The sequence below is a fragment of the Chaetomium globosum genome, genomic scaffold, assembly GCF_000143365.1.
Source record: "Chaetomium globosum CBS 148.51 scaffold_1 genomic scaffold, whole genome shotgun sequence".
Taxonomy (NCBI): Eukaryota; Fungi; Ascomycota; class Sordariomycetes; order Sordariales; family Chaetomiaceae; genus Chaetomium; species Chaetomium globosum.
The window spans coordinates 626,883-642,566 of record NT_165976.1 but is presented as its reverse complement, the minus strand read 5'-3'; the positions used below and the strand labels follow the sequence as shown (position 1 = coordinate 642,566).

The window sequence follows — 15,684 nt, the reverse complement described above, 5'->3', positions numbered from 1 at the left end:
GGGGCGGGCACGTAGTTCACCGGCGAGCAGCTCGTCCCACGACATTGTTGACCGGGTATTCAAGAGGTAAGTCCCGCCCCCCCAAGCCATGTCCCCTGCAGTAAATTAGTAACACCAACCCCCTCCCCTTCCAGCGTAGCCGAGTTCCTCACCAACATCACCGGCGGCGCTGAGCTGGCCGCCCAAGAAGCCTGCAAGCTCAAGATCGTGCAAGAATACACGCTCGCCGTCGGCGTAGCCGCAGGCGCCACCGCCGCCCTCGGCGACCACACCTGGGGCCTCGAGCCCAACACGACCATCCCCCTCTTCTACACCACCCTCGCCGACGTCTGCGCCATCACCGCCGACGCCACCCCCACGCCCACCACCGGCGCCGTGGCCGCCCGCCAAGCCGCCGATGACCCGGCCCTCGAAACCACCACCCTCACCACCAAGCTCCTCTACACCGGCATCAGCTGCGTCTCGCCCGGGCTGGCCGCCTGCCCCCAGTCCCTGCAGACCACCAGCCTGCGCACCGAGACCAAAACCCTCGTCACGGCCGTCCCGCCCGGGGTGACGCCGACGTTCCCGGCGTCGACGGCGCTGACCGTGGCCAGCACCATCCCCTTTGGCAAGCAGGTCAACAAGCTGGCGGCGACGAGCGGCGCGCCGGTGAGCTACGTGCCGCCGCCGCCGCTGCCGTCGAGCTCGGCGAGGCCGAGTGGCAAGGGCGATAAGGGCTGGGGTGGGGATGTGTTGGATGATGTGGGCGAGGTGTTTAATGGCCAGACGGGCGGGGTGTCGAATAAGCTGATTATTGGGCTGAGTGTGGGGTTGGGGGTGCCGGTGGTTGCGGCGGTGATTGCTGCGTTGGTGTAAGTGGTCCCTTTTCTTTTTGATTTTCCTTGTCTTTTGTCTGCCCCCTCCCTCCCCCCCTCTTGCCTTACTTTGGGTGGTCGATTCCTCGCCCTGGTTTGATGAGGAGTGTATGGCTGATTGGTGTGTGCACAACAGGCATTACTTCAAGCGCAAGCGATACGCACCCGTGCCCAAGGCGGATACCTCCGTCGAGTATACAGGCGGGTATGAGAGCCCGATGGCTGCGGAGAGAGAGGCGATGGTCAAGAAGACGCCTGATCTGTCGACGACTGAGGTGCACCATTGAGATGGGTGAATGATTGTTATGATGTGGATGGGTAGGACCCATGTCTGAAGATTGTGTGGGAAAATTTTGGGTACCTATTTTGAAGTGTACCTTGGCGTTTTGGGAGGATTAACCTTCGATACCTGGCCGGAGTTGCTTCCATGGTGACCTAACGATGACCTTTTCTTCCTTGGGTGTTTGGTCTCTGTGGCCGGGTACGTTATAAATAGACTGGACTCGGTCAAGAAAACCACGCATTTTTACTTCGGGGCTGTTGATCGATTCTCCCAAGCTGACAGAAACACCGAGGGATGTGATGGGTGTTGGTTGCGCCTCCATCGCGTAAATTGTTCGGCAAAATTTGCTGGTAGTCTCCATCCTTCTCTGGAAAGATCGCCAAGGCTACGGAAGCCGATAGGGAAGAAACGAACATAACCATTTGAGGATGAGGATTAGCGCACTCGTTGCGTTAACGCCCGGTGCACTGTATCATACAATAATGGAGGCTACGCTAGTGGTATTCTAAATGCACGGAGGGGTCAGCTAATAAAAAAAAAACAAAATGCCCGAGTGCTCAAGTGGTTATGTTCGTTTCTTCCCTATCGGCTTCCGTACCAAGGCCCTGGATTTTCCGCGCCACAAAAATGCTCTAAGCTGCCGAGGCACCACTCAGGACCATCTTTCATAAACACTTGCGCACACGACCATCACATACGACCATATCCACGTGTTGGAAGACCAACAGCCACTGATCCAAGGTGTCACACACACAGGAAGATGGGAATTCACACGGCTGAACCTAGGAGGCTATGAGACTCTGCCAAAATCAAATTGTCCTTTTTCCCTCCTTCCTTCTGTAAGGGGGGTTCCAAACCCTTGATATCTCTCTCTGAGCAGCGATGGTGGCACCGCATGCAACCGCCTTCAATGAGAAGTTGTGCACAGAGAATTCACTGTACGTGACGTGCCAGGAGCTGGGGTCCATTCGGAAAGTGGTGGCGCAAAAGTACAGCCTTGAGTTATTCACCGAAGTTTTCGACTTTGTCAACGAGTACATCGACTTGGGCAAAAGCGGTCCAGACGTTCAGAAATGGTGTAAGAGTACGCTCCCCATTTAAGTATATTTCATCTGTACCTGTCTAACAAACCCAGTCTTGTTCATCGAGCTTGCAAGCCGCGCCAAGCTTACTCGAGACTACGAGAACAACCAAGCATCCCTCCGACTATCCGACCATGACCGACCCAGTCTGATCTACCGATTCAAGACGATCTGCAGCTCCAAGCAGATGAGCACATACCGTCCCGACCCCGCACACATCTATCGATTCTTCAAACCACGTTCCAGCAAGAAATCGCAGAAGGAAGGGCGTAAATTTAGGCATCCGGATGACGATGAGGACATTTACGTCCCCAGCGACTGATGAACCATGGCGAACCTGGCGACATCGATATCGATTTTGGCAGGCCATCTTCACATTTTTTCAGCATTAACCGGATCACCACCGGTAGGACATGTCAGCCGGGCGATATGAACTGGGTCAAAGATTCTTTGTGAGAGCAAACTTGACGGACATATATTTATTTATTATTTATTTATTATTCATACTCCGCTATGCCCTAGGGCGTGCCGGACCGTCAGCTATTTAGTGTACAGGAAAACCGTGCCCTCCCGGGCCGGGTGAAAAACCCATACCAACAATCAAGGAGCGATGCGTTTTAGTGAGCCCACATATACAAAGAGAGGAGGCCTCCTGGCCTCCGAACGGGGGCGCTTCAGGCCGCCGCTTCCAGCTCGAGCCTCCTGGCTAAGTTGTACATCGGCAGCTTCCCCGAGTCCATCAGCCAGTCGAGAACTCTCCTCGCGAGCCGTGCAGTCGTGGGATTGATGCCGTGTAGAACAGAGTAAAAGTCCCGTCGTGTCCGAATTCCAGTTCTCTCCCATCTTCTAGTCAACGGTGGGGCCAAACACCACACTACCAGGTGTTCGGCAGTCTCTCGTCCCTCGCCACACTCGCAGGCAGGAGTCAGAACCTCCGGGACTCCCCGTGTAAACAAGAAGTCCCGTAAGCCTATCGCTCCCGTCCGGATTTGAATCAGCAGTGAGCTCTTTGCCTTGCTGAGACCGTCGTGCATCCTTAGGGTTTCGTTCCGGAATAGCGTCTCCTGCTGATGGTCAAAGTCGTCTGCCGGCCTGGTGATTGCCCTGCCGTCCCGTTCCTTTAACCACCTGGCTTTCCAAGCCTCTTCTACTACCCTGTTCGTATCAACGGTTCCCCCCGTCCAGCGCATGACCGTGCCCGCGGCTCTCTCCACCGCCGTAGGCCCTTGAGGTCCCAAAGGTTCGCGGTCGGCCCCTGTTGCCCCTCCTCGAGCTGAGTCTCTGCTGAATCTTGCGGCAGGCGGTGAGGACAACGCTCGCCGCCGTCTTCTTGCCGCCTCGACCGTCGTCCAGATCGGGTCGTTGGAGTCGGTTTTCGAAATCGGCAAGCCGTTTGTTTAGGTACAAGTCTAATGGTGGTATCCATGTCTCTGTCTCGAGGTTACGGATGGGGGTAGACTTAAAGGCTCCCGCCACAATCCGCAAGCTCTTGTTCTGGGCCTTCTCGAGGGCCTTAGTGATGCCTTTCTTTACCGGCTTCGCCTCCCACATCCGTGGGGGATGTGAAACGATGATGCGCCATAGGCCAGCGCCGACCGGATGCACTTTTTGTACACTTCTCGCGCTTTGGCTAGCCCCATCCCCCATGTCTTTGCCACGATCCTCGACAGGGCATAGCTCTGGGTCCTCAGCTTCTTCTCCACCGCCACCAGGTGGGCCTTCCAGTTGAGTTTCCAGTCCAACCAGACTCCCAGGAACCTGGCAGACCCTTCCGGTTTAACGGGGCTGGTGCCTCCCCTTGGGTTGGCAAGGTTTACTTGTTCGGTCCACTGCCGTCGCCCTTTGTTGAAATGGATCAGTTCGCTCTTTTCCGGGGCGAACTTCATCCCCCGACTGTCCGCCCATCGTATACACGTTTCCCACGCCGCCTCAACGACGGACATATAAGAGGAGGACACAGTACAAAATGGTATGTTATGCCATTGTGTCGTGAGAGCAAACTAACATGTGGCCAGAAACAGCAAGTCGATCTAAGTGTGAAAAATGGGCCAACTCAGACACACCTATCGCCATGGCCCGGATCACATTCAGACATCCAAACACCACTTTAATCCGGGGATCATAAAATTAGTTAGAGGCTCAAAATAAATTTAATCACCTTCTCAACCTCCACCCGAACTCTCCTTGGCGTGTTTGACATGACGGATGACCTCAAGTGGATCGACGATAAGCCAGCGACACCGCTAATATTTTCACATTTAGGTAAGTTAAAATTCCATACACATTGCATTGCTACCACAATAGTCGCGAATGTTCCGAGCTAAGGTACCTTATGAATGATCACTGCTGTGACAGCAGCTGCTGGATGGATGGATGGATGGAATTTATTTCGCCCGGAGGCACTGGGCCTATAGGGCCTTAGCACGCTAACTACATCCGGATCAAATCGGTTTGCCTTTAACTCGTACAAGCCCCCTACTTCTTCCCTCTTTCTCGCTGCACCATTTACCTCTTGCCTTGGTTGTTGTTAGCAGATCAACTTGGAGGCTACTTTCTCCAAGTGTTCAGCGTCCTATCTTCAGCAGCTAAAGCGGGACCTGCTGGTTAAGGCTCGTGGTTGAGGCTCGTGGTGTTGAGTGTCGGCTTCTTCTACTGTGACTGGTCTAGACTCTCCTCCTCATTCAGCTCCAGCCTTCCTGTTGCCATTGCGTATTTGATCGTCGCCCGGACTGCCTTCATATCTGGTGACCAATGCCTTGTATCTGATGGCGCTTTCCCTCCCAGATAGAACGAGAGGCTTCCTCGTCTTGCCCACTGTGCATTGCAGCATGTCTTCCCTCAGAGCTGTCCATCTCACGCATGACAGCAGCTGCGGAACTTCATGTGCTTCGACCCCGAAAAGACGAACGAGCATTCGAAAAATAAGGGAGAGGTTCATCGGCGAGAGGCGATCGAGACCAGGAAGCTTTTGTGAAAGTCGGGCGGCACTGCCGAGAGACTGCAAGATGGCGGCGGAGGCGCAGCCCCAAATCGTGGTCGAGGTGGCCGACCAACCACCTTCGCCGAGACGACCGAGCCGCGCGTTGAAACCGAGCGCGAAAGCTCGCGAAGCCATGCAATCGCTCGAGGACGTGGCTACCACGTCGAGGAGAGCGGCGAGCGAGACCACGCGGGCGGTTACGACGCGAGGAGCACGCGCGTCTGGGATTTTATATGGAGCCCAACAGCCGGATCGAGACGGGGAAGTCAGGTATACAGATGCTCCTGGAGGCGATCAACGAACAACGAGACGAAATGTACCGAATGATTACCGAGCAGCGAAACACGATTGGCGAACTACGCGAGGTGATTTGCAAGCAGCACGACGCGATTCAAGAACTACATCGCCAACTTGCAGACACCAGGACCCAGCTTTCTGAAGAACTGAGACAAGCGCGGGATCAGATTGATACCCTTCAACGCCACCCGGTAGCCATGGCTTCGTCCCAACCAAGCGCAAGAGGGTCATACGCCGAAGTCGCTCGCACCCCACCATCAAGCCAGCCAAGCGGTGTGCGCACCCTCTCCTCGCGAAACACGACGCCTTCATCCTTTACCGACACGTTGTTCTGTACGATCGATACATCTAGGGTGGAGGAGAAAGAGAAGGGAAACGTCCAGGTGGCGGACATTAGAAAGGCAATCGAGACAGAGGCCAGGGCACAGGAAAGCATGGGAGACTGGCGTTGCGCTGCGGTTGTGAAGGAGGCCCGAAACCCGGACCGAGTCAGAGTAATTTGCAGGGACGAAGGCGAGGTCCAGCTCGTCAAGGAAGCGGCAGTGAAGATCAGTGTTCCTGGAGTGCGGGTATTGAGAGACCAGTTGTACCCGGTGAGGGTAGACAATGCCAACCGAACAGCGGTCCTCGATGCGGACGGAAACATCCTGCCGGGAGCCGCAGAGGTGCTAGGGACAGAGAACGACGTCAACATTGCGAAGATTGCCTGGCTCAGCAGGAAGGATACAAGCAAGGCCTACGGCTCGATGGTTGTCTACGTGACGAAGGGCAGCGAAGCAAGGCGACTTCTAGACGGGCGTTACTTCCATCTCGCCGGAGAATCCGCTTACACGACCGTTTTCGCGCCCCGGGAAGGCCCAATCCAGTGCTACAGATGCCAGGAGATCGGCCATAAGGCCTTCGCCTGCAAAAAGCCGCAAAGATGCGGAAGGTGTGCGGAACAGGGTCACCACCACAAGACGTGTCAGTCCGTGGTCCTGAAGTGCGTGCTATGCAGAGGACCACACGAGTCATTTAGCAAGAACTGTCGGGTACGCTGGTTGAACAATGGGGCCCAAGACGCTTAAGATCCTTCAGCTCAACGTCCGCAAACGGAGAGAAGTGCAGCAGAGTCTGCTAAACGACGAGGGACTCAAGGACTTCGCAGTGCTGGCCATCTCCGAACCATATGCCAGGCTGATCGAAGGCTCGGTGACGACGGTCCCAATGAGTCATCACAACTGGACGAAGCTGATACCAACGACAAGACGAGAAACCACGTGGCCCAATTCGGAGCATGCTATGGGTACGAAGCGATATAGAAGGTCGAGCAGATTCCAGTGCCGTCGGCAGACCTCACCGCAGCACGCATTCGGCTCCCAGACCGGGCAGTGCTGTTGGTGTCAGTGTATGTGGAGGGTGGTAGTGACGAAGCACTGGAAGATGCAATGAGGGAGATTGACCTAATGATAGGAGGATTCGAAACGACAGGACGAGACGATATCATCTTGCGGCGATTCAACCGCACGACAGCTTGGGAGGGACGATGTCTCACCACGGAGACAAGGCGAGGGAGATCGCATCATCACCTCATGGACGAACACTCCCTCTGCAGCCTCTCCCAAGAGCACGAAGACGTGGCAGTCAGGCGACATTGAGAGCACAATCGACCTGGTACTGGCCTCTGCAGATCTAGCAGACCAACTACTCAGATGCACGATTCACCCCTGCGACCATGGCTCAGACCACAGAGCAATCGAGACAGCTTTTGACACCACGGTGGAGGACCGTCCCAGTGAGACGAGGTTCCTCTTCAAGAACGCGCCCTGGGCGGAAATTAGGACTAGGGTGGCAGCAAACCTCGAACGCATCCCCTGGGACGGCAATGTCCAGCAGCAGACGGACAGGCTCATGGCAGCGGTAACCGAGGCGGTCTACGGCCTGACACCTAAAGCCAAACCCTCACCATACGCCAAGCGGTGGTGGACAACGGACCTGACACGGCTTCGCCAGACATACACGTTTTGGAGAAACCAGGCGAGATCTCGACGTAGGATTGGGCAAACAGCACCAGAGCTCGAACAACGAGCCAGGATGGCAGCCAAAGAGTACCACGACGCCATCCGCAGACAGAAGAGTTCGCATTGGAACGACTTCCTGGCCGACGTCGGAGTGCACTGTGGCTCCACTTGGTTGGGCACGTGACCACACGGGCTGGCATTTAACTCCTGTATCGCGAGAGCTCTTCCAGCTTCTCTTCCTTTTCTCCCCATCTTGTGATTAGCAGAAATAGAGTCTCATCGGAAGTGCCCTCGCGCCTCGCCCAAATGTCCTTCATCTCTCACAACTGCCATCAGACCATATGGTACGACTCTGTCAACATGGTTGTACCCTATTACAAATAAATATTCTACGGTGGAAAATGGACACGACTAGAAAACCAGCTTAAGTGTGAAAAATGAAATTTGTAGAAAAAAACGTTCTTACTAAAAGTCATATACAAATGAAAAAATAAATATCGGAACGTGTCCTACTACATCATAAGTGGTTGTTCATTTCACACGGTCATTTTGTCCTTGGGTGATGGTGTTACGGTTCTCATCAACAAGGTTGCACGAAGAGTGCAAGAGTGGGTGGCTGCGCAGGGTATGGGATATACCCTGCGCCAATGTGGGTCTGCGGAGCCCCACATGCCAATCGCCCACATGCCCCGTGCGCGGGGAACCCTAACCCTATAGTTACATGTCACAGCTCTGCCTGTGACACTGACCTCCCCCTTCAAAAAGGCCTCCTGGCCGCGAAATCCATCAAATCCTCCAAATCCTTCAAATCTGTAACAAAATTGAAGATCTCCATCTCCAATCAACTACTCAGACCCTCTCGCGCCCTCGCGCTTGCCCTGGTTGTCCTGCTTGCGCCAGCGCCAGCTCCGCGCTTCGCCGTATCCTCCGTCTCCTTCTCCTTGCCCTTCTTTGGCACCCATTGCGGTGGCCCCGGGAGCTCTGGATGGGCATCGTGGAACTCCCATATCTGGTCGTCGCAGCCTCGCAAGTCAGTCGCTGGTTGCCATGTCGGTTGATCGTGGCCGAGCCATTTGACGAAGTATTGCCATCTTCCATTGCTTGCCTTGCCGTAATCCAGAATGCGCTCGAACCTCCACTCCACGACGTCGTCGCCCTCGTCGGTGCGCGTGACCACACGACCCTCGTTGGCCCTCACGTGGCCCTCTGCCTCCTCTTGTCCCGGCAAGCCCTCCTTGCCCTCCTTCCGATGCGGCCGTACGCGTGACACGTGAAAGGTCGGGAAAATCTTCATATTCGCGGGTAGTTTGAGCGTCACCGCGTGTGACGATGCCTTCGTGACCTCGAATGGCCCTTCAAAACGGGGGGCGAGCTTCGCCATTGGTCTTCCGGTCTCGTAGTTCTGCATGTCGAGGAAAACCTTGTCGCCGACGCGGTATCGTGGCGCATCCTCTCGGTGGCGGTTGGCGTTCTCTTCGTAACGGTTCTGCGCCTGCCGCGCCAACGCCGTCACCATGTCCAGTATAGCCTTGAATCGGTCGGCGATCTCTGACGCGCGAAAAAACTCCCTGCGTTGCGACTCTGAGATGTTGGGGGGGGGTGGCTTGGTCGGCTCGACTCCCATTCGCGGGTTGAAGCCGTAGTTCGCGAAGAAAGGTGACACGCCCGTCGTCTCCGAGATCATGTTATTGCCCGCGAACTCTGCCAGCGGCAGCCAGTCTACCCAGTCATCCTGCGCCCAGTCGATGTACAGCCTCAAATACTGTTCCAATTCCGCGTTGATGCGCTCTGTTTGGCCATTCGTTTGCGGGTGGAACGCGGACGACGGCCTCAGCGTGACGGCCAGCCGTGCCGACAGCGCTCTCCAGAACGCTGACACGAACTGAGTGCCCCTGTCCGACACGATCGTCTCTGGTAGACCGTGGAGCGAGTAGACCTTCTCGATAAAGCGTTCCGCCAGCTCGTCGGCCTCCAGCGTAACCGTCGCGATAAAGTGTCGCATCTTCGTGAGCCGGTCCACCACCACCACGACATGCTTGTACTCCTTCCCGTGCCTCACGCAGGCGGGCAGTGGCGTGATATAATCTACTGAGATGTCCCGCCACGGCGCCAGCGGTAATGGCAGGGGCTTGAGGAACCCTGCCGGCTTCGTCCTCGGGGTCTTCGTGGTGTCGCAAAGCTTGCAGGCGTCGGTGAATGCCCTCGTCGCCACGGTCATTCCGGGCCACCAGTAGGCGCGGCTCATCAGATCTATCGTCTTCGTTCTTCCGGGGTGGCCGCCGGGCGCAGATGCGTGCATGCGGTGGATGAGTTGGAGATGTAGTTCGGCGTCGTCGGGGTCGACCATCAGCCTGTCGCGGTAATACACTCGGTCTCCCACCAGCCGGCACTCCGCAAATGGTATCCTCAAACGCTGCTTGACCTCTGTTGGCCATGCCCGTGCCACGCGTTGGCGCAGCGTGTCCACCACCTTCGTCATAAATGACGACTTCGAGTAGCTATCGGCGATGACATCGTCAACGTGGCGCGACGTATCGAGGGTAAGCAGCTTGAGGTCGTCAAACGTCTCGGGGTCGAAGTTCTCCAGTTTGATCAGGGGTCGTTTTCTGTTCTTCAGCCTGTCATCTTTGACATCCTTTGGCATATCCTCTGGCTTCCTGCTTAGCGCGTCGGCTCTGGCGTTGGCCGTGCCCGGTCGGTAAACGATCTGGAAATTGAATCGCGAGAGGAACTCTGACCAGCGCATGTGGCGTGGTGACAGCTGCTTGGTCGTAGTGAAGGTCTGGAGGTTCTTGTGGTCAGTGATGATTTTGAACGTCTGCGAGGCGCCCTCGAGCTCGGGGCGCCACTCCTCCAGAGCCTTTATAACCGCCAAGAGCTCCTTGTCGTAGATGTCGTAATTGCACTCGGCCGCCGAGTGCTTCGCTGAGAAATACGCCACGGGGTACAGCTCGCCATCGTCGCCTTCTTGCAACAGCGTGCCGCCCGCGGACCAGTCGGATGCGTCAACTTCCACCACTGCTGGCTTCTCCCAGTCGTAAATTCGTAACGCGGGCGCTGTGACGAAGCATCGCTTCAGCCGCTGGAACGCTTCTTCGCATTGCGGCGTCCAGTTCCAATCGACGGTTCGTTTCGTGAGCTCGTACAATGGCTTCGCCTCGCCGGCGAAATTGCGGATGAACCGTCGGTAGAAGTTGGCGAAGCCGAGGAACCGCTGTAGTTGCCTCCGCGTGGTGGGCGCATCCCATTCCGCGACTGCTTTCACCTTCTCTGGGTCCATTTCGATGCCTCCTGGCGTGATGATCAAGCCCAGGTATCTCGTCTTTTTCGTGTAGAACTCGCACTTGGAGATGTCGATCTGCAGGCCCGCGTCAATCAGCCGTTTGAGCACCTCCCGTACATGCTTGGTATGCTCTTCCAGGGTTCCCGAGTAGATCACGATGTCGTCGAGGTACGCGGTGGCGTAGTCATCCAGTATATCGTACAGGGTGTCGTTTACGTAGTTCTGGAACGTCGCTGGCGCGCCTTGCAGCCCGAAAGGGGTTACCAGCGACTCGTACAGGCCGAACCTCGTGATGAACGCCGTCAGCCACTCGCATCCTTCCTGCCACCCGCACGCGGTTGAATGCTGCGATCACGTCCAGTTTGGTGAAAAACTTCGCCTTGCAGATCGAATCCAGTGTCTCCCGGATCAGCGGAATGGGGTAACGGCTCTTCAGGGTGACGTTGTTGATACCCCGGTAGTCGACGCAAATTCTGATGCCGCCTCCTGGCTTCTGTGCCAGCAAGATCGGCGATGCCGCGGATGACTTTGACGGCCGAATGAAGCCCTTCGCCAGGTTGTCATCCAACCACCTCTTGAGGACGCGTAGCTCCATGGGTGACAGTGGCCGGTTCTTCGAATATGGGACTTTGTTCCCTGGAATTAGCTCAATTCTGTGGTCGTATGAGCGATGCGGGGGTAACACGTCTGCGTCACGCGCGAGGAACGCCTCTGCCAGGTCCTGGAACGTTGCTGGCAGTCGCTGTCTGACCTCCTCCAGCGACAGCGACTGTTGGTTCGACTTGTCGAAAAACTTGCGTGTGTCTTCTTCTGTGATCTTCTTGAGTGCTTCGTCGTCGTTCAACGCGTCGACAAAGTCGTGGAATTCCGCTGGCAGCGTTGCCTTCGCCTGCTCTGGCGTGCACGCACCGCTGAGGACATCCTTGAAGAACGCCTCTGGTAGCGCTGGCAGATGGATGTTCGGTTCCTGTTCCACTGCTCGCTCCAGCTCGGCCATCGATGTCCGCATCACCGTAACGCCCTGTTGCCCGCACAGCATCAGGAAGTTCGGCGCGCCCAACAGGCTGAGGTCCTCCCAGTCGACCTTCCCGCGCGGTGGCGGTGCGGCTGTCGGGCGCGATCGCTGCGGTTTCGCGGGTGGTCTTCTACTCCCCGCCCGCACATCGATCGGCTGCGGCGACTTTGGCGTGCGGTTGTCGATCAGTATCGCTCTGTATTCCGGAGGGGCGAACGTCCATCGTGGACCGCTCGGACCGATCGCCTCCCTGCGAGCCAGCACTCTCCTCCACTGGCGGATGCGACGTCTCTTGGCGTTGCCTTTGGCGCTCGCCAGCGCCTCGGGCGCCTTGTCATCATCGGTCGTGATGTCTTCGGGCGCGATTTCGTCGATGGTCCTGGTGTCTTCGACCACCGTGTCGTCCCCATCTTCCTCGGCGTCCTCCACTGTTGTATGGAAACGGCGCCTCCCGAAGCACTGCTCCCCGCAGTTTGCGAAGTCCAGCTGCAGGGTGCTCCAATGGATCTGCGGGTCGTGCTTTGCGAGCCATGGAAAACCCAGGATAACTGGATTATCCTGCGCCAGCGTCGTGACGAACAGACTGATGGTCTCCCGATGATCGCCCACCCACAGTTGAAGCATCGTGTCGAACTCAATCCATGTCGACAGCTCGCCGTTCGCCAGGTAGAGAGGTTTCTTCCTCCTCAGTCTGGTCATGGGCAGTCGGTTGCGTGTTGCGAAAGCGAAGTCCACGAACCCCATACCCGTACATCCTGAATCGACCAAGGCCACACATTCAATCTTGCGCTCGTCTGTTACCAAATAGGAAGAAAGTAGAATCGATTTGTCACTGCTCCCCAGCGCACTGAGGGTTAATCTATTACTACTCCATTCTTCTTCCCATACCCACAGACGGTCATCCCTCTGTAAGCGACTGTCTACAGAGGGTTGGCATTTCCCTGGTCGCCCTGGTACCAAGCCGAGTAATCGGTGTTGGTGTTGTCGGGGACCTCGCCCACCACGAAGCCCGGGGTCGAGACGTCTTGGTACTGTCTCCGGTTGGCGAGCTCTTGGTCCATGAAACGCACGCGTGCGCCGCCGCCGCGGGGGCGCTGCTGGTTCCCGCCGTAACCACCGCCGCGGTTGCCGTCGGCGCGGTTCTGGCCCTGGCCCTGATTGTATTGGCCTTGGTTCTGGTTGGCGTAGCTTTGCTGGTTGTTGGCCTGGTAGCCGCCGTTGTAGCCACCGTTGTCGTAACATTGGTAACCATCGTTGCCGCCTTGATAATTGCCGCCCTGGTAATTGCCTCGGCCCTGTTGGTTACCACCGCGGCCGCCGCCGTTGCCGCCGTTGTTGCCGCCGCCACGGCTGTTGTTGTCGCCCTTGCTGGGGCATCTGGACGAGATGTGACCGTGTTGGCCGCATCGGAAGCAGAGACCCTGCGAGATCCGGCGTCTCTTCTCCTGCTCAGTCATCCCATAGACCTTCATACCATCGACGTCCATGGCATCGGGGCCCTTGTCCTTCTTGGCGCCGCGGTCGTCGTTGCCATTGCCGCCGCTGCCGTAGCCTTGGAGCTTACGACGATATGCCTCGCCCTCCAAATTGACGGCGAGCTTCTGTGCCAGCTCCACCCAGCCAGCCCAGTCATCACGTTGCGGCTGGTTAACTTGGACGACAAGCGCGTCGCGGAGGCGTTGCGAAAGCTTATTTTTAAACTCCCGAACCTTGGTGGCCTCATCCCACTCGCAGATGTCGGTGAGGTTTGCGAACTCGGTAAGGAAATCCGAGAATACGACGTACTTGTCTTTCTGAACAAGGTCGGTGAGCTTGTTCTCTGCGTCGGCAACAATGTCATGCGTTGCATACTTCTTCGACAGGGCTGTGATGAAGTCCTGGCCTGTTTTCCACTGCCAGGTGGTGTCGTCGGTCGGGTTCCTCAGGACGTTCGTCACGCCGTTCATGACTGAGGCGTAAGCCATGCCAGACAGCATTGACTTGGCGTACAGGATTTTCTGGAGCTCTGTCTTGAACTCATTGGAGCGCATGTACCACCTCGTGGTGATCGAGTTACTCCAGGTGTTAAACTGGACTGTTCTTTTCGACGTGTTGGTCTCCTCGCCGTTGAACGTCGCGGGGTGGGGCAGGCTGATGTCCTTCCAGGTCGTGTCATCCTCGGTGTCGGCGGCGCGCAGGCGAACGCGTTCCTGCAGGCCTCTGTATTTCTCGGTCGTCTGCTGGAGCTCGTCGATAAGACCGACGTTCTCGGCCGCCAAGCGGTCGGCTCTCTCCGCCACTGCGTTCCCCTCCCTCTGCATGTTCTCGATCGTCTCCTTCTGATTGCCGATCCTCTCGTTGAGCTGGCCCATGTGCTGCTTCATCTCCTCCTCCTTCATCTCCTTAACCTTCAGCATGTCTTCCATTATCGACATGAACGCGAGGGCCGACGGCTGAGTGTCGCCGGCCACCTGCAGCGCTTTCTCCAAAACGACTGGGTACTCGCATGTCTGGAAGAAGTGGCTGAGGCGCTGGGTGTTCTGATTCTTGGCGAATGCCTCCGCGAGGCTCTGTCGAATATCCATCGGGGTATCCATCGTATCGTAATCGGTGTCCAACCGGACTGGTCTTGGCGATGCACGCCTTGTCTTGATGTCGGTAAATTACCCGATTTGTCGGTTGACCCGCACTGCGCGATGGTCGAATTGTCGGTCGGTCGGGATGTCGAAAGTCGATCAATTTGATCGCTGGAAAATCGTTCTGAATCGTTGCAATTTCTGTATCTCAATGGAAATGTCGTTTCGATGAAGACAATTCGATCGTGGTTGCGCGCGCGAGTTGAAGGTGCAACCTACTGTTACGGTTCTCATCAACAAGGTTGCACGAAGAGTGCAAGAGTGGGTGGCTGCGCAGGGTATGGGATATACCCTGCGCCAATGTGGGTCTGCGGAGCCCCACATGCCAATCGCCCACATGCCCCGTGCGCGGGGCAACCCTAACCCTATAGCTACATGTCACAGCTCTGCCTGTGACAATGGTAGTGTTAGGGTTATGAAGAACGTAAAGGTTAGGGTTATACGGAATGTAAAGGTTAGGGATATAAAGATTGTAAAGGTTAGGGATATGAAGAATGTAAAGGTTAGGGATATAAAGATCGTAATAGTAGGAGGGGAGGGGGCGGGTGGGTATAGGGTTAGGGCGTTGAGGAAGGGAGGGGGGGTGGTGAAGGAAGACGTGTCCCCTGGGGGTGAAGAGGAAGCTTGGCCCCTGGGGGTGAAGACGAAGGCTGGCCCCCAGGGGCGAAGGAAGACGTGTCCCCTGGGGGGTGAAGACCTGTCCACTGGGGAGTGAGGGCGCAAGCTTGGCCCCTAGGGGTGAAGACGAAGCTTGGGGTGAAGACGAAGCTTGGCCCCTGGGGGTGAAGACGAAGACGTGTCCCCTGGGGGTGAAAGATGAAGCTTGGGTTGAAGACGAAGCCTGGCCCCCGGGGGTGAAGGAAGACGTGTCCCCTAGGGGTGAAGACGAAGCTTGGGGTGAAGACGAAGGCTGGCCCCCAGGGGTGAAGACCAAGCTTGGCCCCCGGGGGTGAAGAGGAAGCTTGGCCCCCGGGGGTGAAGGACGACGTGTCCCCTGGGGGTGAAGACCAAGCTTGGCCCCCGGGGGTGAAGACGAAGCCTGGCCCCCGGGGGTGAAGGAAGACGTGTCCCCTGGGGGTGAAGACCAAGCTTGGCCCCTGGGGGTGAAGACGAAGGCTGGCCCCTAGGGGTGAAGGAAGACGTGTCCCCTGGGGGTGAAGACGAAGCTTGGCCCCTGGGGGTGAAGACGAAGGCTGGCCCCCAGGGGTGAAGACCAAGCTTGGCCCCGGGGGTGAAGACGAAGCCTGGCCCCGGTGGTGAAGGAAGACGTGA

At 56.9% G+C, this 15,684-nt stretch overlaps 5 protein-coding genes across 5 annotated transcripts in view; 3 read left to right on the top strand and 2 right to left on the bottom strand.

Moving 5' to 3' along the window:
• CHGG_00212 (uncharacterized protein) overlaps positions 1–1,144 on the top strand; it is a gene marked incomplete at both ends in the record, with an annotated part of 2,309 nt that extends 1,165 nt beyond the window's left edge. The window contains 2 exons of the mRNA XM_001219432.1: positions 135–854; positions 994–1,144. Coding sequence (XP_001219433.1) covers positions 135–854; positions 994–1,144 — 871 coding nt within the window. The remainder of the gene's footprint in view (positions 1–134; positions 855–993) is intronic.
• Positions 1,145–3,386: 2,242 nt separating this feature from the next.
• Positions 3,387–4,295, bottom strand: CHGG_00211 (uncharacterized protein; the record flags this gene model as incomplete). Its single annotated transcript, XM_001219431.1, has 2 exons — positions 3,387–3,940; positions 4,286–4,295. The coding sequence occupies 2 exons, from the start codon at positions 4,293–4,295 to the stop codon at positions 3,387–3,389; spliced, it is 564 nt and encodes a 187-aa protein (XP_001219432.1).
• Positions 4,296–5,516: 1,221 nt separating this feature from the next.
• On the top strand, positions 5,517–7,683 carry CHGG_00210 (uncharacterized protein; the record flags this gene model as incomplete). Its single annotated transcript, XM_001219430.1, has 3 exons — positions 5,517–6,530; positions 6,607–6,784; positions 7,094–7,683. The coding sequence occupies 3 exons, from the start codon at positions 5,517–5,519 to the stop codon at positions 7,681–7,683; spliced, it is 1,782 nt and encodes a 593-aa protein (XP_001219431.1).
• Positions 7,684–8,340: 657 nt separating this feature from the next.
• On the bottom strand, positions 8,341–14,373 carry CHGG_00209 (uncharacterized protein; the record flags this gene model as incomplete). The annotated part of the gene is made up of 3 exons (XM_001219429.1): positions 8,341–11,127; positions 11,225–12,644; positions 12,755–14,373. 3 exons carry the CDS (start codon positions 14,371–14,373, stop codon positions 8,341–8,343), a joined length of 5,826 nt encoding a protein of 1,941 aa, XP_001219430.1.
• A 376-nt stretch (positions 14,374–14,749) lies between these two features.
• Positions 14,750–15,684, top strand: part of CHGG_00208 (uncharacterized protein) — a gene marked incomplete at both ends in the record, with an annotated part of 2,917 nt that continues 1,982 nt past the window's right edge. Inside the window, 2 exons of the mRNA XM_001219428.1 lie at positions 14,750–14,756; positions 15,082–15,335. Of these exons, the coding sequence (XP_001219429.1) occupies positions 14,750–14,756; positions 15,082–15,335 (261 nt within the window). The remainder of the gene's footprint in view (positions 14,757–15,081; positions 15,336–15,684) is intronic.